Source organism: Biomphalaria glabrata, chromosome 8 (genome assembly GCF_947242115.1).
Source record: "Biomphalaria glabrata chromosome 8, xgBioGlab47.1, whole genome shotgun sequence".
NCBI classification, from domain to species: domain Eukaryota; kingdom Metazoa; phylum Mollusca; class Gastropoda; family Planorbidae; genus Biomphalaria; species Biomphalaria glabrata.
Genome location: NC_074718.1, coordinates 34,040,140 through 34,062,320, shown reverse-complemented (window position 1 = coordinate 34,062,320; position 22,181 = coordinate 34,040,140). Strand labels below are relative to the sequence as shown.

Here is a 22,181-nt window from a genome sequence, read left to right as displayed (position 1 = left end):
GTTATTATATTTACGTTGATATGTTTTAATTTAATAAATTACACCTACAATTAGCGCGGGGCCTATGAAAGTGCGGGGCCCACTGTGACCGCATAGGTTGCAGTGGCCTAAGTCTGGCCCTGACGCTTTGTGTATAACGCTCATATGCAAAACTCATTTACTTGAAGTTATTAAGATTGGGGTTAGAAAAAAATCTGCGAAGTGAAAATTTTACGAGTTTCTCTAGCACTGCCAGGTTTTTGTTACCATTTCATGGATTCATGTAAAAGAAAAAACGAATGTTCCCAAAAAGAGGCCAGGTTAACAGGGTAGCCTCCCACTAAGTAAAAATAAAAGAATTCTTCATTTAATTTTTTAATTTTTATTTTGCCACTTTCGGATAATTTTCAGGAGTAGGTTCACAAATTTCATTTTTTTCCTTTAGATTTTAAACCTTTTGAGTTAGTGGCTCTGCAAAGTTTATAATCATTACCATTTTCCTATATTATTATTCATAAAATAATAAATTATTTTTTTTGCACACGAATATTAACCTGCGTTTGCTCTTTTTTTCTTGCATTATTATTTTTTTTACGTTATTGCAATCTATGAAAACAAATGTTTATTTGTTTTTTTGATGAATCGGGAATAATCAATAATCAACTTCTAGAATTAACAGGAATTACTTTATAATTGCATGCCTTAGCAGAGCAGTTTTATGAAGCTATTTTCCCACATATTTATCATATGCTTTCTGTAACTTATGTAAAGTATCTCAGGAAGCCGTTACGTAGAGAAATGTTTTCTCTTCATTTAAAAAGAATACTGAATATAGAAAAAAAAGAACACTACAATATTACTAACATTGTCACCAGTTTGTTATGACTAGTCCACTCTCTAAAATTGTCCACACAACACTAGGCCAGTCGTTCTTCTTTAGTCATAACCATAATAGTTAAAAATAAAAAGGCGTATTAAATACATAAAATATGTTGAATAGAGTTCCAATTTCAGACCTTGTGATCTATGAGGGTTTCATGTGGTCAGCACAAAGACCAACCATCTTTCCTTTTCCTGATTTAAGATAGCCATTAAAGCTGGGTGGACTTGGAGGTGCCCTAATTATCCCAAAATAAAAAATCCCAGTCTTCAGCAGGATTCAAACCCTGACCCTCCGGTTAGGAAGCCAAGCGCTTTACCACTCGGCCACCGCGCCTCCTTACATAATTCAACTATAACAATAGAAAACACAATTCGAATCATTTTTGTTCTCTGTTCCAATCAGCGTTTTCTTAATATTCATTTGTATTCTTTTCTTCACTGTCTTCATCAATATCCAGGCAAAAATGCTTATCTTTACACTGTCAAAACAATTGCAAAGCTGACATTGCTACAGGCTAATAACGATAAAAAAAATTATGGATCGGTCTAAACGACATCGAAGAAGAATTAACATACAGGTGGGAAGACGACAAATCAATCTGCGATGGAATTTGGATTAACCAGACTTTCAGCCCAGGTGAACTCTCTAAACACCGATATTTGCATTTCTCTGTTATATGTTTAAAAACAATATGTTGCTTGCTGTATATGAGCCTAATGTTGACATTGGTTTGAAGTTCGGCGCTTGTTCATCTTTTGTATTTTTTTTTTGGTTTGCGACAACTAGTTGAGAGTGCTTGGGGTGAGTTTAGATATAAATCTAAAATTACTGTTAAAGTATTTTTTTTTAGCATGAGACTAGACCCAAGTTTAGATAGTTATTAATATTACTGTCAAACTATGAGTATGTATGAAACCAGGCCAGACTTTAGAATGATGGAGCCAAGTGCAAATTGTCAATGGAGGCTCTAAAATTACAAAGCGATAAGGTCAGTATGAGTCTCGTCCATGTAGTTAGGAGTTCTGAGGAAACATCGACTTTTGCATTCTGACCTACAGAAATGCATTTATCAGTAAAAATTCAAGAGATGACTCTCGTGACCTTTTGCGTAGATTATTCTTCTACTCTATAAGACCGGGTGAAGCTATTGTCAAGGCAGGTTTACGGGTTGATCTAGAATCTAGAGGTTAATATAATTCCCCGGGTTCCCCACCTCAACAGGATAAAGCAGAAACCAAAGAGTAACCGCATATCAAGTTGCATGAAACTGAACATCAAATAAGAGATCATTCAAGCGGAACAGTTAATGAGTAATCAACAATTTTTCAAAAAGAACAACATTTAATAATAATTAAAGTACAAATAACAAAAGGTATCAACATATGCCAAACAATGAATCATGGATATTAAATATTGCACTAGTACTTATGCAAATGACACACCTTCACACGCACTCTCCATCTCGGCCCTACGGATTGACAGCTTCATATACAACGAACAACTCTAGACACAATCACGACTCCAAGGGCGAGAAAGCAACACTATTCCTCATAGCCCAAGCCTAACACACTGAAACAAAAGAAAACCTAGATCTAGCGATGCCGCTACATCAAAGAATTGTTCCATTAGCGACACCCGTACCGAACGATCAGCATACTTACTAAAGCTATGTGCCGTTAAAACTGGGAAACAGATAACTGTAGCGTACCCAGCTAAAAAGCTCTCTCTGCTACGAAGACAATACGGGATCTAAGTGTGACATAAACACACACTATATTCTTGACAACAAAACACGCCTAATACAAACTACTTCTTCTACATTAAAACAAAACTATTAAACAGGAAAAGAAAACTTCACGCGCGCACGACAGCTATCACTCTAGTTTAGCTGACTTCTGTTATAATAATATTCAGAATATTTAGGGATTAAGGATGAGTGCATTATTTCAAGTGACCATCCAAACCAGGGAGCAAACCTGCTATATTGTCTTATCTTAGACTCCGCTGTGAGACTTGTTCAAATTTGTTCTAGTGTATGGACAATAAAAAATATGCATCTATCCTTGTGTCTTTCTGAGTATTTCATAAGTTTTTTTTTTCTTTTTAAAGGGATATCTGAATGTATTTTTTTTACACGTTGGAAAATGGCTTCATTTCTCTGCTTAAAATGGGAGCAAAATTGTAGGCATTTTGTAGCTAGTTTACCAGCCACTCACTTTCTTGTCTCTTTTTTTGATCCTCCAATCTCTGTGCATACTTTAACAATCTTTTTATTCGTAGCTTTAAATCGAAAATGCCTTCACATTTTTTGATAAATGCCTTTTAAATGTTGTTGTTTTTTAATTTAAACAGCCACACTTTCTTTATAATTCTTATTTTATCTTATAAAATGCAGACTTTACTTCAAAAAAAAAATAAATAAGAAGATGATAACGCCCTACGTGTGTTCCTAGGTCAATCTAGCTATGCATGTTAACCAAATCAAATATGTCGGCTTATTATCATGTTCCACAAAAAAAAAAGTAAAAATTGGATGTGGCCCGCGGGCCGCATTTTGGGCATCACTGGGGTATAGAAATACATACTTGAAACGATGAAGTCATACTCTTAACACTAGTCTTACGGTTGGGTTTGTTTGTCGCAAATATTGATAACAAGTAACAATTAACAATAGTATAATAATGCTACAATCTATTTCTCAACAGGTCAACCAAGTAACGGTTTGTTTCTAACTCCGAACGGAGAAGACTGTATCTCCTTCTTTTATGATGTTCCACTGCTGAATGATGCTGACTGTTCCCAGAACTACTCGTACATTTGGGAATAAACTTTTCTTAACTTACCATAAACTTTATGGATGAGAGCTCAACTTTATGAGCTCTGCCTGAAAAAACAAAGTAGTTTTAAATGTAGTAGTGATCTATTCCGCTGGGAATCTGTTTACAAGGATGTTATTGGCTTGCAAAAAATTTATGATTTTGTATCTGCTTATGAATAATAGATAGATAGATAGATAGATAGATAGATAGATAGATAGATAGATAGATAGTTAGGTAGATAGATAGATAGATAGATAGATAGATATATATATAGATAGATAGATAGATAGATAGATAGATAGATAGATAGATAGATAGATAGATAGTATATATAAAGGGTCAATTTCTTATTCAAGGCTTCTAGGAAAAAAACTTTTTATTAGCTTAATTGTTTAACGGTATGGTGTAACATGGCATTAAACTTTTGTAATGTAAGAAACTGAGTATAAAATCTTATTTAAATTATATTTGATTTACACACATATTTAATGCATTCTTTCTTATTTAAAGCGAAAGTAATTCATTTTTTTAAAAATGTAAGTAGCTTGTATAACAAACAAAAAAAAAACTAAATTAAGTAAAACAAATCTTTTTCATAAAATTATTTTAGAAAAGAACAAAACTAGTTGCATAAATGTTTTATATAGAGCAATTGCAATTTGACATTTGGTAATACTTTCTACTGTATTTTTTAATATTAATAGTGAATTGTTGTAAAAGTGGTGTATTTTTATGAAAAACGGCTTGCATATGAAATTAAAAAAAAAACTTATCACTTTCAGAAAAGAACAAAAGTAGCCACTGCACCACATTGAAAGTTATAAAATATGATGATATCGGATTTTAAATATATTTTCTAGTTTTTGCAATCTGAACTGCATTAATGGAAAGACAGACCTATACATATACTCTAGTAAATTAACTTTACATATGTTCTAAACGTGGTCGATTCTTCCCACAAAATCTTCTAAAGCAAATGGTCGTTGTGATGGTCATATGACACTCTAGTTACCGTCGTCCACTGAAACAGATTAACTTTAAATCAGCTGCCCCAACAATTGCAAGATCTGAAAACGGCGCCTTTCCTTTGCGCCTTAAACTTTTAATTGATTTTTACAAAGCTAATATCAACTCACTCTGTCTGTCTGATAAAAAGTTTGTACACCTTATTTCTCCCACACCCAGTCTCGGATCTAGTTGAAACTTTGCATAATTCTTCATTGGCATAGACAAGAGATGAAACAATGAAAAAAAGGTTTACCAATTAGTCAGTCATATTCTTACTGGTTATTAATTATCTTTTTGATACCAACATGGAAAATTAATACTTCAGTGTATACAGATATGGCTAAATATGTCGGGTTTGGTCCCCTCGATAATAGCGCACATTAACTATTTCTCCCACACTCATTCTCGGATCAAGTTGAAACTTGAAACAATTATTGTACATAACAAAACATAAATCAATTAAAAATTTAAAAATTACATTATTAAGATTTATATGTGCGGAGTTCTTCTACTTAGATAAATCTTTTTTTTTTTTGCTTGCTCTTCCTCGTTATTTGATTATTATTATTTCGATCTATCGAGCCGTCATCCTCCCTACATTACTCTATGCCTCAGAAAAGTGGACAGTGTACAGAAAATATGCAAAGAAACTGAATCACTTCCACGTGATATATCTAAGAAAAATAGTTAATGTCAAATGGCAAGACAAAATATCAGATACGAAAGTCCTTCGAAGAGCGGGTCTGCAAATCATCCATACAATCCTGATGCAATCCAAGCTGCGATGGGCAGGACATGTCTGTAGAATGGAAGACCATCGCATCCCTAAACGACTCTTGTTTGGCCAACTAAGCGAAGGAAAGCGCTTACAATGTGGACACTCTCAAAGCTTCTCTAAAGGCGTTCAGAATAGACCCATCCAATTGGGAGACAGAGGCACATGAAAGAGCATCATGGCGTCGCGCTGTGAAAACTGGCGCACAGGTTGCTGAGGAAAAGAGAACCACGCTGGCAGAGTAAAAAACGCCAGAGAAGAAAAGCAAGGCCCACAGCACTATCTCCAGCTGGAATAACCTGCCGAACATTCCGGGCTCACATAGGTCTCACCAGCAGGAGGCACAAAACCCCAGTGTAGAACCCTCAGCCCCCTGGATTACAAAGTGGTCATCATCAAACCTCGATGGACGAACTATATTATTTCGAAATAATCTTTAATAGAAATTCAACTAATAAATGTATATAAATTACTTATGATAAACTATGTGTTCTTATATAATGAATAGCATTTCTTTATTTCTTAAAGACATATACAGGAAAATAAAATATTATGATAAAATTAAAACTAATAATCTATTTCATTACACTAGCATGCTAACTTTTGTGTCCATTTATGACTTTAAAGCCTGTGTATTGGAACATACGAGACTAGTTGACAGGTATAACGCTTACAGCGACAGGCTCTTTATTACTTATTTGAACTTCCGGATACTGAACCTCTGCTGGCTTATCGAGCGGACCAGATTTAGCAACGTATGGATGTGTACTTTTAGTTGTATCATCATTGACCAGGACAGCACGTTTGGTTATGTTCACGTTTTCCCAGACAACGCTGGCATCTGTTCCTTCAACAAATTCCAATCTTCCATTCAAAGCAAATTCGTACTGAGTTTCATCCGTAAGTCTGTTAATGATACGTCTCGCGTCTGGATACTTTTGGAGCATTAAATTCCACAACCAAGGCTCAGAGAGACTATCGCTTTGTCTTTTAAGAGCACTGTAGAACGGGGTTGTTTCGGTGCCAAAGCGGTAATTGAAGGCCGGTCTGTCGTGGCTGTAAGTAAACTTGCTGTGAAAGTTCCCGTCACCATTGCTCCACCGTAGGAAGCCTTTAAATTCTGTGGAAAACTTAGTGATGACCACAGCTGTGTAGGGCACCGTTGTTCTGATCTTGTTGAGCACCACGTTGTATTTGGCAGCTTGCATGGGTCCAAGGGTTATTGAAGACTGCTTGCTGAAAGAGTTGGTGTTTGAGATCGACTTCTCATTTGTTGTTGAAAAGGAGTTCTCATATTTGGTGGTGTAAGTAGTAGAAGACGAGGCTGATCCAAAGGCTGCGTTGACATTAAAACTAATCTGGAAAGATGTTTCTTGACTGGTGGTAAAAGAAGTTGTAGCAATGTGCGTTATTGTGTCTTGGACGGTACGGGTTCTTTCGATGGACTCAGTAATAGACGATGAAGCTGTATTACGAATAATCCCAGAGTCGAAACTTTCTGGTTGAAGACTTTCTGTGACTTTTGGTCCATATTTTATTTCTTTTACACTTAGCCCCCAATGATCAAATACTAATTTTAGTCTATTGTAGCGATTATATCCGTCGCAGGAACCGTGATGAAAAATTTTGGTTTCAGCCACCCACGTAAAACCATCTTTGTAAAAATCTTCACCAACGTTCAGCGCCCTGCACCCGTAGCTCCACTCGTAACCTAGATAATATGCCATGTTGGCCAAGTTCCACAGAGTCGTGTCCATAATTCGTGTTTGTATTTTACTTAGAGAGTTTATCTCATCAGGTTTGTCCACTGGCTCGCAACATTTCATTTTCTTTAAGTTGTACAGATCGTCGTCGTCAGCGCGGTAGATGCCTGTCACAAAGAAACCACGTGGACATGAGCATGTGCCTTGTCTACTCATGCAGCTCGATGTGTCTACGTTTTGACAGCTTCCATAAGTTATCGGATGGCTAGCTGGCTTAGCGCATCTGGCACTTTCAATAGTATTAAGGTACCCTGGACTGCTAGCGCTAGACCGGTACAGACCGTGAAGAAAGTATCCTACAGGACAAAAGGCCCATCGGAAATTGTCATCTAACTGGTATGTCCAGTCGGCGTAAACGACTTGTCGCTCTACATTCGGCCACGGCTGTGAAGCACTGCAGCACTGAACTTGTTCCAAATTAGTGATAGGGTCATCTCCTCCTCTCAAATGGCCTCTGACGAACCCGTTGATGTATTTGTCAAGCTCGCTGCAAGTGGACTGTCCACGGTGATCAAAGCTTATTGCCCACGATGTTTTTGTGCAGATCTGAGATTTGGCTAAGCTCAATACTGTTGCAATTACGACGGCATGCACGATCAACATTTTAACAGAGGCTCAATTTGTGATACCTGTAAAACAAACAAAAAAACATAAGTAAATATTTTAAGTGTACAATTATATGAGTATTTGTAGAACTTATGTTTATCTATCAACATCACAAATATGTGATACTATTCATTTCAAATTTATCTTATCTTATTTTATCTTATCTTATTGGATTTCAGACATTCCTTCAAAAGAGAAGATAATTACGTCCTTCGCATATATATGTGTCAATCTAGTCATGCATGTTAATAATATACTTAAACTTTGCTAAGTTATTTGTTTTTCTATGTGATTCCGGCAACCCGTTCCATGCTCCTATAGCGATAGGGAAGAAGGAGAACTTGAACGAATCTGTCCTTTCATATGGAATAAGAGATGCAAGCACGTATTGCATTTACTTTAAATTTGAAGTAATGATAATGTTTCTCTTATTATTATGCTACTTATTTCGATTTAAAATAGACCAGAGGTAAACAATACGGCCTATATATATTCTATTATATATAGCACAATGTAAGAAGTATGTATGTATGTATGTATGTATGTATGTATGTATGTATGTATGTATGTATGTATGCCAAAAGAAAATCCGCTAGAGGACAGACGCAGAAAACCTTAATCGACCACTGGCGGACAACGATTATGCTTGCCCTGGATGTGGCAAAATATGTGGGTCACTGCTGGGGCTGCGTAGCCAAAGGAAATACTGCATTCCTCATTAATCTTCGGACTCGAAGACAAGCTTTATAATGTATGTATGTATTCATGTATGCATGCATGTATGTATGCGTTTGTGTATGTATGTATGTATGTATGTGTCGTACTTTAATATAACAAAAACTGTGTTAACATCTAAAGCTTTATTACACTGAATGACGACAATAACTACACACACAGCAAAGGTCAAGAAAGAAACTTTTAACAAATCAGGTAAACAAATTTTCACAGTATTTTATATTAGCTATTTAAGGAAACATGAAGCTAGATCAGTGATTCAAAAACTGCAGGCCGCGGGTCATATCCGGCTAGTTATGAATATTTAAAAGGTTAAATGTAATTTAATGGAATTACACTTCATCATTGTTTGATCGATATATTAGTAATTAGTTTCATCAATAAGTAAGTCTACTCAACAAAGTATATGCATTACTCCACAATGTACTGTTATTCACTCCTCCCTCCCCCCAAAATTGTACTGAACGAGCTTTGCCACTAGTTATCCTCGCTGACTTAAACACGTATTTCCACTATTTTATGGTAGCTCGCGTATACTGGTTCTAAATTATCATGCTTCGTCCATTTTCTTTAATGGCTGTTATTATCTGCAGCAAAAACTGTATGTAAAAGGGCATTTCAAGCCATCTGACCAGCTCACCTCTGCTGGGTCATTCTGATCGTTGCTATTGATTATGTTAATGGTATATTGGTTCATAGCATACTTTCTTGACACATTACGGTGACGAATGTGCTCTCTCATTGATGTAAACTGCCTGTGACAGATACGAGTATTATTTCATTTAAACCCTGCTCTTTTTTTTTTATTGTATTTATGAATTTGACACTAGACAGTAACCTAACCAAGTAACTACGACAGGCTCAACTCTGATGGCTTTTCCAGACCAAACCCTGTCACGGGAACATAACTTTGCCTTGACTTTGTCGGCGTCCCTTTCCGAAGTTTTAATAGTGCCACCTACAACGGGGAAATAAACATCTCTACCGACCACACACGTCACACCAAAATTTAATCATATAGGTCAGTGTTTCCTAAACTTTTTCTTAACGGAACACTTCAGATATTCTTAGTATTTAACGGAACACTTCAGATATTCTTAGTATTTAACGGAACACTTCAGATATTCTTAGTATTTAACGGAACACTTCAGATATTCTTAGTATTTAACGGAACACTTCAGATATTCTTAGTATTTAACGGAACACTTCAGATATTCTTAGTATTTAACGGAACACTTCAGATATTCTTAGTATTTAACGGAACACTTCAGATATTCTTAGTATTTAACGGAACACCTCAGATATTCTTAGTATTTAACGGAACAATTTGGACTTTGGTTATTTTTTTTTTAGAGAAATTAATTCACGTGGTGGCTTACTAGTTAATTATTTTAGTAGTTCGTAAATCTATTCAGGCCTCGCGGAACACAGTTAGGGAAACACTGATATAGGCCATATCAGTACCAAAAAAAAGCAATATAATAAAGAAAGTACTGATAGCACTCAAACACGTTGGCGATCCTTGGGTCAGTGTTACTCATACAATACAATGCAGCAATACAGACAAACATAAATATAACACAACAATATACACAATAATCCAATGAAACCTGTTAGTGCTATTATGAAGCATATGTAGCTGTTATTGTAAATATTTGTGAACAAAGCATATATCAGCTCATTCGGTCTGTCTGGTACACATTTCGTACCAGTTATCTTCCCTGCTTGCCATTATCAGATTAAGTTGAAACATTGCAGAATTATTTTTTATTCCTAACACTACAGGAATCAATTTAAAAAATAAAAAACTAATTCATTAATTTTCTTTGATATAGAAAGAGAGAAAAAGTAATAAAATATTGAGATATATGGCTGTAAATGTGCAGTTCTTTCCCTTATATAAGCTTTGTTTTTTTTTTAAGCATTTTTTTTTGTTTTGCTGTTTTATAAATCTTTTTACTAAACTATATACCAATATTTTTTAATACAACAGGCAATATATTTTTAGTTGGATTATAGATTAGCTTCAAATTCGATACTCTTAAATTTTTACTTCCCCGCCAATACTCACCCCAAGACATTAAACTCTCGCAATATATCAAGAAATTCAATTTTTCAAAACCATTAAAAATAAAACTATCAACTTACCTTCGCTGCTGAATGAATCAAGCAGTAATCTGCTGTGTTTTGTTTTGCAGGGTGCATACAGAAAGTCAGTGTCAAATACAATTTACATCCGTATCGACTATTTTACGACTAGTAAATATTTTTCTGTAACAGGATGAGCGTCGAGTGTCACTGTGACCGGGATATTTTCTGAGGTGCCTTAATGAGAGTCGAACTTTTTAAAGAGTATGCCCTTTTCTCAGAAAGAAACTAATCTGTGTTTACATGAAATAAAAATTTCGTTAAAATTATGGCTTGCGACCTATTATGATCCTTTTCAAATGGGAAATTTTTAACCCACAGGCCAGGAGTTTCCGCATCAACTAGATCAGTGTTTCCCAAACTGTGTTCCGCGGAACCTTAGTGTTCCGTGAGGCCTGATGAAGTGTTCCACGAACTACTCGAATAAATTAACTAATAGGCCTACACCTGAATTAATCTCAAAGTAAATCCAGAAAAATAAAATATTCTTCTTCTTGGTAACAAAATTATTTCTATAAAATCACCATTAACTTTAAACTGATCTAGATTCTAAATCTGATTTGAAACGAAGATACAAACATCGACCATTAAATGAATTCTGGTTGAGTCTGAAGAGTATCACAATATTTAAAAACAAGCTACTCGTTACTATTTCTTACAGTCCATTTGTAGAAGTTATTTACGTTTTTCCACATTTGCAAAAATGTGTACGGCAATAATTAGTGGACTAGTTTAATTGATTCATGTTTCGTTAGGTACGAGAAATAATTATTTAAAGTTTCAACTAGATCCGAGAATGGGGGGACGGAAAAATAACGTAAATAACAAATTATTAAAGGGGACAAAACCCGACTAAGTAATCGTATCTGTAAATACTGAAGGATTAATTTCCCTTGTTGTTATTAAACAGAATAATTAAGAACCAGTAATTAATTGACTAACTTTTTTTGTTGATTGATGTATTGTCTACGCTAATGAATAATTGGGTAAAGTTTCAACTTGATCCGAGAATAGGTGGGGGGGGGGGGGGTAAATAGCGTGTTCATACTTTTGACCAGACTGAAAGTTGATAAAAGCTTTGTAACAAAAAATATCTTTGGAGGCTTACTTGATAGATGCATTGCATTTTTTTTTGCTTTTAGTTGGAATGTTTTTATATTGAACATCAGGGATTATGCACATAGAATTTGAGATCCGTTCAACATTTCTACTAAATCTTCATAGAATTGAAATGTATTGGCGTAAAGATATAATGTATAAACATCTACATGCTAGACTTTTAACAGAGATCAGTGTGTACACCAGGGGCGTAACTAGGAATTTGGGGGCCCGGGGGGATTGACCTCTTTGGGGGCCCCTTGCATTTTGACATTCGACATATATATAAGCCCCAAATCAAATTGGTTCAGTATATCAGTAAACTTAACAAAAAGTAATCAAGACTCTTTTAATGAATAATACCTTTGTTTATTAGTTAAATAATGCACAAGTGACAAATCTCTATTGATATCGCTTCACGTCGTGCATTCTGTGCAGCAAAGACATCTATAACATCGATACTTTCTAGTATTTGTGACTTCACTAACATTGAAGCCATGATAAGCCTTTCTTGTGTCATTGTGCTCCTAAGATAGCTTTTGATGAACTTGAGCTTTGAGAATGATCTCTCACATGACGTAATGGAAGTGGCCTGAGTTAGCAGTATTCGGAGGAGGTTGCAAAGTTTGAGCACACGTAATTACCATATGAAGCCTGTTTCCTCAATATGTCTATTGGTGATTGTATTACTGGTTTGTTGATGAAAAGTGCTCGTGCATCAATGACATCATTGAAAAACCGATTTTCCATTTATTTCATCATACAAACAGGAAAAGTAGCACAGTTTGTCATAAGCGGGTCTTCATCTAACAGGTGTCTTGGTTCAAGAAGAAACCCAAAGGTATCCATTTTCTTTCCAGCCTTTGAAATCTGCCCTTCATCTCCATATGAAATCTGTCCAGCACTTCTGTCGCAACACGTTTGAATTGCAGTTCTATTGACAGTCCTACATTAGAACTCAACTTCCCATCAAGTCTTTTCTTTCTTCTGGTTGTTTTGATTATTATTATTATAGCTTTTATATAGCGTTACTTTCATGCTTATAGCATGCTCAGAGCGCTTTGGTCCAATCTCATTTGTGGACCAGTTGGGGGGGGGGGGGTATCTAGGAGTTGGTTTTCCGTGCTGCCTTTAGGCGCTCAGTAAAAGCAACTCTGCCGAGTCGGGTGTCGAACCTCGAGCCCCCTTCTAGGTAGCCAAGACAAGCCAAGTTCAAGCGCACTTAGACTTTCGACCACGCTTCCCACAGGGATTACAGGGAATACATAGTATTTACTACCTTCTTTTTTTGATGGATTGGGTTTTTGTCAGTTTCTCATCATTTTGCAAAAAGCATGAAAGGGTACTAATTTCTTTAGCAGCTTCCCGTATATGCAGTCCAGACTTTTGTAGTTTCTTATGAACAATATAAATTGGGAGCAAGAGCTTTGACCAGAATTCAAGATAGGCAAAAAAAATCTTAATTTTCAACTGCATGAAGAAGATTCTGTCCTAATATTATATGGTATTACGTCATTGTTGGTTGTTTATGTTTTGTGCGCAAGCAAAAGGATTCAGAGCATACAAAAGTGGGAAAGATCCATATCTCGTTATGCTCGAGTATAGAAATACTCCGATAAGTGGACTGCCGTATTCACCATCACAACTGATGACGAGAAGAAGACTCAGGGAATCATTCCAACTGATCCCAAACTATTGAAACCATCGGTAGCTGAAAATGCAGAGACATTACTCAACGAACGACAGATCAAAAGCAAAGTGAAATACAATGCAAAAGCAAGACTACCTAAAGATTATTCTGTCGGATAGTTCGTCTAGGTCAAACATGGCAGAAAGCAGTTGTCATAAAAACATTCAGCACCCAGATCTTACACCATAAAGACAAACGGAAAAACATACAGAAGAAATCAACGCTTTTTGAATAAGAGTTTCGATGAAGACATCTCTGGGTACTTATGATACCGATTGAGACAATGAACTGCAAACTGTTGGAACAAACGAAACAGACAGTTATAGACCAACGTCTAGAGAACTTGTTGTGCCAGTCAAGACAACCAGAAGTGGACGAATTGTTAAAGTTCCTAGTAGACAGGGCCGGCCTTACTCCACTTCAGCCTATGCGGTCGCGGTGGGCCCCGCGCTTTCATAGGAGACGCGCTAATTCTAAGTGTACATTATTAAATTAAACCATTATAACGTATATAAAATAACAGGGTTTTCGTGACCTCCTGATTTTCCAGGGCCTCCAGAAAATCTCATGAAAATGCATGATAATATACGATAAAGTCCTGAACTTTTTTTGAATTTATTCAAATCTCCTGAAGAATAGACGAAATTGACATTTTGGGGTGACTATAAATAAAAAGTGGCATTTCATTTGATAAAAATGTATTGCAAAGACGAAAGTAGGCCTATTTTCTAATTCAAAAAAAATAATATTGACATTATGCTCATCCCTACCCAGACTAGGCCCCGCGCGATCCGTTTCGCATAGGGCCCCGCAAATGCTAGGGCCGGCCCTGCTAGTAGATATCACTCTTAAGAACTTTAAAAGGAAGGGTGTGATAGTAACTTCAAAAGGAAGGATGTGCTAATATTATATGATATTACGTCATTGTTTGTTGTTTATGTTTTGTGCGAAAGCGAAAGCAAAAGGATTAGATGGAAATAAATAGAGAGTTTCCATTGGATTGAGGAAAAATGAAAAGAGGGGTAATAACTCGAGTGTGAAGTTTAATTCTGAAATTATAGACGCCAAACCCGAATAATGGACTATTCTTGCATTATTAAGAATAACTTTTAGATCTGTTATACTCGATTCTGTACATTTTGCTTCAAGGTTAATTAGTGTAGCCATAAAATTCTCGCCATTTAGATCTATTATTAGTAAAGGTAACAAGATACCTGGAATTCGCTGTATATCATGCAGTTTTATTCGTGGCAACAAAGTTTAAAATGTAAAACTAACTTTAAAAAAAAACTTTGATCTCTGTGGGAAAAAATATTTGTAAAATGTCAACAAAGTCAACGTACTGATAGACCTAGATCTAGGTTTAGTCTTTGTGATAAATTTTTAATCCATAAATGTTGAAAAAAAAAGACACCCGTTGACACTATTTGTCAATCAAATATATTAATTTATGTATTTACAAATAAATTTCGGACACCCATTTGGGGGCCCCCCCTAGGTGAGGGCCCGGGGGGATTTTCAATTTCTCCCCCCCCCCCGCTTAGTTACGCCACTGGTGTACACTTATAATTTGGTATTCAAATTTATATCACATCTAACAAATGTTGCTATTTAAGCGCCACAATCTTCTGACTCTATCAATAAACTCTTATAAAGCTGACCCCATCAGTACTCAAACTCTGATAGAGTTGAACATTTTTTATGTGACATACACAAAACATTGTTAATCAAATATCATTACTATCATTTTTAGCGCCTCTGAAAGGGGAAAAGACGCTATTAGTTTTGGAATGTCTGTCCGTCTGTCTGTCCGTCCCCTTTAGATCTCGTAAACTAGAAAAGATAGTGAAAATTCGACATCATAATATTGTTGACCATTTAAAGTTCTTATGCACCGGCTACTTTTTTCTTTTTTGAAAGCCAAAAATTTAATTTTTAAAATCAACTATGCAAGCAGTTTTTTTCATAAAAATACACCATTTTTACAACTATTAACTATTAATAGTAACAATCACGGGAGACTTTTTAGTAAGGGGGATAGCCATTCACCAATCAACACATTTATGCAAACGGTTATATATTTTTGGTCAAAAATATATTTTTAAAAAAATTTTATTGCAAAGTTAATAAGTTCTGTCATACTAACTACCAGATTTACAAAAAAAATGTTTACTTTTTTTTGTAAAAGATTAAAAAATCCATTTGATATGCATATGAGTGGAAAACAATTTAAAACAACAATTAATAAGTTGTATGTCAAAGACTCATTTTCATGCTAATTGTACCCAAGTCCTGGACAATATCATAATGACACATACAACGATAAAATAAGATTCAGAATGCCACTTTACCGACATATAAACATCTTTAATTCCATTATTTTCACTCTCATACAGCAAAAATAGTTAGAGTCTCTACACTTAGAATATATCTCTAAAAAACCAACCGTCCTGCACTAGGCACAAAAAACACACACCTTATCATGAGTTACATTATGTTTTTCAAAACATCTCACCAAATAAAAACAACCCAAAACAACAACAGTTTTGAAACCAACAACCTGGATTGCCCCCCTTCTCCTCTACAGTAAACAGGAGACCCAGGCTGACCAGAACTCAGTCCTGACATTTCTCCCCCCTCTAATTTTTGTCTGTTTCTGGGTTCGTTTAAAACAGACAAACTTCCGATAAAGAGATTTTCCAAACGTACATATATCAACATGCAAATACAAGTAATCTTGGTACTAAAACATAGCCTACAGTTTGTAAAAAAAAAACCCACAAAAAAAAAAGATGTATCCACATGAAATGTCAATTCTATACACAACCTGCTAGGCAATAATAATTATATGTAAACAAAAAAAATAGTCAGTGAACAAGCATATTTTCCGAAATGTAAATGTTATATACAACATACTAAGCAATTATAATTATATTTATATATATATATATATACATATCAACATGTAAACAAAAAATATTGTGCAAACATATATTCTACCTTTTGTAGAAGGCGGTTAATTACATATCCCCAATCCTAGCAAACAAATAACTTTGAAATGAATAAATATTAAATGTCAGTTATCTGTAATCAATGTCATGTTGGTCTATTCTGTTAGTCTAGATAGAAAGTCAGCAATTACATTTAGTTTGCCCTTTAGATGTTCTACATTAAAGTTAAATGATTGTAATAATAGAGCCCAACGACAAATTCTATTATTCCCATATGTTGCGCTCTTCAAAAAGGCCAGTGGTCTATGGTCACACTGAATTGTGAATTTAGCGCCATATAAATATCTGGACAAGCGTTACACCCTCCAAACAATGGCAAGGCATTCTCTCTCTATTACAGAATACCGTTGTTCTCTGGGCAACAGTTTTCTGCTCAAGAACTTAACAGGATGGAATATTCCTTTTACTTCCTGCAAAAGGCAACATGATATGGCTATGTCCGACGCGTCTGTTTGCACAATAAATGGTCTATTAACGTCTGGTAATTTCAGTATAGGATCCCGTGTCATGCACATTTGAATTTTTCTTAATGCCCGGTCACATTCTGGAGTCCAATTGACCCTCGTCGGTGTCCCTTTTTTTAACAATCCAGTAATTGGAAATACTATTTCCGCGAATGCTGGAATAAATCTGCTATAAAAATTAGCAATACCTAGCAAACATCGAACCTCTTTTTTCGTTTTTGGTGCTTTTATATTTAATACCTTGTCTCTGTTATTGGGTTCTGGGTATATGTTTCCTTCACCTACAATATTACCCAAGAAAGTTATTTTAGGATACGCGATTTCAAGTTTGCTTGGCTTGATAGTAAACCCATATTCTTTTAGCCTGGACAACACTTTCTCTAGTGCTATTAAGTGTGATGACCAGTCATGCCCGAATACACAAATGTCATCAAAATAAAACACAACATTTTCCAGTCCTTTAAGAATGGTCCTAATAGTCCGATTAAAAAAACTAGGAGAATTAATCAGACCAAACGGTAGATATTTAAATTGAAAGTGACCACTTGGTACCCTGAATGCAGTGTACTTCCTACTATTCTCTTCTATTGGTATTTGCCAGAAGCCTTTTGTTAGATCTATCTTTGTAAAAAATTTGGCACTATTAAGTTGTAGGAAAAGATCTTCTTGGTCTGGAATAGCCTCCGCGTCAAATTTGGTAACCGCGTTTAATTTCCGAAAATCTATGCAAGTACGTACTGTTGAATCTTTTTTCTTAACCAAAACGACAGGAAATGCATAGGGCGATTGAGACTCTTCAATAATGTCCATTTGATTCATGTTCTCTATCTCCTTGTCTAAGACATCTCTCATATGAATAGGAACTGCGTATGGCCTCAGTGTAATAGGCTTTTCTGTTGTGAGCTCAATGTTGAATGATTTAACCTTCGCTTTACCCGGTATATCAGTAATTATATCTTTATACTTCTCAACTAGCGTCTGAATCTGTTCTCTTTGGGATTCGGTTAATTCAGTATTGATACTAATATGTTCCCTGGAATTTGTACTCTCAAGAGTAGGTAACTCAGTAACTTCATCCTCTTGGTTATCATCTTCCTGGTCGGTTACAAGGGACGCTATGCACGCATGTAATAATTCTTCCCCTTGACCCCCATACAATACATGAGACGCACTTCCCGAGAGTTGTAGATCACTATTTTCCTTACCCGTACATTCCGTGTTGTTTTTTTCATGATATTTTACTAATCTGTTAACATGAAGGATTTTTACTCGATTGCCTTTCTTTATTTTTACATTAAACTTGTTAATTCTTTTTTCTACTTTATAAGGCCCCTCCCAGTGCAAGGCTAACTTATTCTGTCTCTGTGGTTTCAGTAAAAGCACAGAATCACCTGTTTGAATATCTTTTTCTTTGCTATTTCTATCATAATACCTTTTATAATTTTCCTTACGTTTTGAGCTATTATTCTGAGCTATTTGACAAGCCACAGCCAGCCTACTTTTTAGGTCTAATAAATAGTCAAACACATTCTTTATTTCTGGTTCTACCTGTTGATTAGTAAAAAGATCTTTTAGAATTGACATAGGCCCCCTGACTTTCCTTCCATACAACATTTCATAAGGGGAAATGTTAGTAGACTCATTTGGTACCTCTCTGTACGCAAACAGAAGTGCGTTTATAGCTCTATCCCAATTCTTAGGTTCTGCTTCGGCCGTCTTTCTCAGCATGCACTTCAAAGTCCCGTTAAAGCGTTCTACGCCCCCATTTGACATGGCGTGAAATGGTGTTGATTTAACAATCTTTATTTTAAAAAACTGACATATTTCTTTGTATAATTCGGATTTGAATTGAGATCCATTGTCAGAGAGTATCTGTTCCGGGAATCCTATTCTAGTAAAAATAGCACTTAGAGCTTCTATTACTACTGGTGTTGTTGTATTAGGTAGTGGTACAGCTTCCGGCCATCTTGTTGCCAAATCAACCAACGTTAAAATGAATCTATTCTTCCGATCTGTCATTTGGAGTGGTCCGATGATATCAATAGCAACTTTAGCAAATGGAGTGGAAATAATATTCATGCGCCCTAGTTCTACCTTTCCAGCTTTTCCTGGGTGTCTACCTCTTTGACAAAGGTCACAACATTTAATGTATGTTTTTATATCTTTATCTACCCCCGGCCAAAAGAAATGCGAATATACCCGATATCTGGTTCTATTTATAGACATATGTCCAGCTAAAGGTGTAGAGTGTGCTATTTCTAATATTAGTTCACGTCTATTCGTAGGGATTACAAGTTGTCGTTCTATTACCCCAGGGGTATCTTTTCTCTCAAATTCTTTGTAAAGTAGACCTTCTTCCACTATAAATGATACCAATCCCTTTTTCTTATCTTCGACCGTTCCTGCTTTCGCCTTTTCCCATAATCTAACTAACGAACTATCATTTCTTTGATCCTCTCTAAAATCACTGTCCAATTCCATCCACTTACTTAGACCAATCCTGTCATTATCTTCCGATTTGACCCTATTGTCTTCTGCTTTCGCCATGGCCCTAGTAACAGCATTCCCATATAAAAATGCTTTAGCCTGATCAACATTTCCAATAATAATATCTGCTATTGGGTCCTTGAACATGGCCGCTACAAAGACTCCTTTTAGAAATGGAGTATCAATGTCTATCCAAGCAAGTGGATACTGAAAAGTTTGTCCATCTATTAATTTTAAAGTGAAAAACCCATCTATCTTCTGACTTTCTTCTATCAAACTTTCTCGGACCCCAATTATGCTCGCCCCTGTATCTCGTAGGACAGATACCCTTCGATCTCCTAAAAATCCCTCAACTATTTTCAATCCACCAACTGATTTATCTTTATAATCTAGAAAATTATATGTATCAGTGTGACATGCAAATAATCCCACGTGTTGCCCCCTTTCTGGTAATACTCTTAGTCATTGCTGTGTTGGCCCTCTATTCTCATTTATCTTTACCCGACACCATCGAGCAATGTGTCCGCCCTTTCCACATCTATAGCATATCACTTGTGTACCCTCTGTGTTTATATTATTCGGGCGACGACTGTTAGATTGACCAGTGGCACCAAAAGCTACATATGGGATATCGTTACTAGTTACTTTGTTACTTCCCTTTACAATATGTGTGGAGCCTTTCGTGGCATCTCTAAATTGATCAATACAGTCTAAGACCTCTTGGGCTGAAGTAGGCTTTCGTAGCAAAATATCTTTCAGGGCCTCAGAAGATAGCACACTGTAAAGTCTGTCTCTCATTATAAGGTCAATTATACCGTCTACTGTCATTGGGGTTTGTGATGTTTTAAGCCAGTTGTCAAATGTCCTTTTCAAATGGACATAAAAATCTTTCATATCGTCCGTCTTTGGGGAAAGTTCATGCCACAGTGTTCGACAGGCTTCTTCTGTGAGTTGGGCTTGTTTTAGGAGCTCCCCCTTAACAAAATCATAGTCAGTGTTATGTATCAGTTTTGTTTGTATCATAAACAATTTTAGTTTTTCATTTAACTTGTGAGTGAGGACAAGTGGCCATCTTGTCTTGGGTATGTCGTTAGCAGTAGCAGTCGTTTCGAACAGTTCTAAGTAGAATAACAAGTCCTCGTTGTCTGTCATGCATTTTAGGTTTTTGTCTAACTGTTTATTCTGTTGTGGGTTGTCGTTAACTGTCATGTCTTTCTTATCCATTTCATGTTGTCTTGCTAGTTGTTTGTCCTCCATCTCTCTTATATGTCTTCTCTCCTCCGCTTCCCTTGTCAGTCTATCTGAGTCAATTTTCTGTTGGGCCTCTATAAATTTCTTTAACGTTTTGCCCTTAAACCCCAACATCTGAGCCTGGGCTACTATCTCCTCAAATGGACGAGGTATAAACTCTGACATTTTCCTAGAGCAGTGTCCTTTATTACAATATTACCTCACAAAATGATATACATACAAAAAAAATTAAAGCAAAATTAAAATAATACTAATACCTCTGTTCCTACTTATGTTGTTCAACTGGTACTCCAACAGGTTAAAGACAATTGTCCAAGGTTATCCAATAATGTGATTTCTCTTAGTCTATTTCAGGTAGATAATCCAACAGGTAATCCCAACATGGCTTTATACCTACGCGCGGTATCGGTACTTGGAATGTATCACAAAAGTTAAATTCATATAAGTATTATATCCAGCAGTAGCTTCTTCAGTATAATCCAAATAGAATGTACCACAAAAGTTAAATTCATATAAGTATGAGATCCAGCAGCAGCTTCTTCAGTATAATCTAAGGAATGAGCGTATTGGTAATCCAATTATAAGGAACGAAATTGGCCATGCATATACACTTATGTTTAGACGTACGAAGGGGTGCTACTATTACTTGCTAATAGTGAACACATTCGGCATGTTAAATCATTATTATTAGATAGTAACAGCCTAAAATACAGACGACGAGTTTCCGCTCCTTATGGACTTGAACTCTTTCATTAGTACACACTTGGAGATATGCTCTGTCTGGGTGCAGCAGATACTTCAGGTTACTGTACTCAGATATGCGCTGTCTGGGTGCAGCAGATACTTCAGGTTACTGTACTCAGAGATATGCGCTGTCTGAGTGCAGCAGATACTTCAGGTTACTGTACTCAAGAGATATGCGTTGTCTGGGTGCAGCAGATACTTCAGGTTACTGTACTCAGAGATATGCGTTGTCTGGGTGCAGCAGATACTTCAGGTTACTGTACTCAGAGATATGCGTTGTCTGGGTGCAGCAGATACTTCAGGTTACTGTACTCAGAGATATGCGTTGTCTGGGTGCAGCAGATACTTCAGGTTACTGTACTCAGAGATATGCGTTGTCTGGGTGCAGCAGATACTTCAGGTTACTGTACTCAGAGATATGCGTTGTCTGGGTGCAGCAGATACTTCAGGTTACTGTACTCAGAGATATGCGTTGTCTGGGTGCAGCAGATACTTCAGGTTACTGTACTCAGAGATATGCGTTGTCTGGGTGCAGCAGATACTTCAGGTTACTGTACTCAGAGATATGCGTTGTCTGGGTGCAGTAGATACTTCAGGTTGCAGTACTCAGAGATATGCGTTGTCTGGGTGCAGTAGATACTTCAGGTTGCAGTACTCAGAGATATATGCTGTCTGGATACAGCAGATACTTCACTGGAGATTGATGCATCCATCGCATGT

At 36.2% G+C, this 22,181-nt stretch overlaps 1 protein-coding gene across 1 annotated transcript; it reads right to left on the bottom strand.

The window, feature by feature from the left end:
• Positions 1–4,377: 4,377 nt before the first annotated feature.
• On the bottom strand, positions 4,378–10,869 carry LOC106078938 (uncharacterized). The gene is made up of 2 exons (XM_056039631.1): positions 10,717–10,869; positions 4,378–7,856 (listed from the first exon to the last, which is right to left on the bottom strand). Exon 2 carries the CDS (start codon positions 7,828–7,830, stop codon positions 6,115–6,117), a length of 1,716 nt encoding a protein of 571 aa, XP_055895606.1. The 5' UTR covers positions 7,831–7,856; positions 10,717–10,869; the 3' UTR covers positions 4,378–6,114.
• Between the last annotated feature and the right edge of the window lie 11,312 nt (positions 10,870–22,181).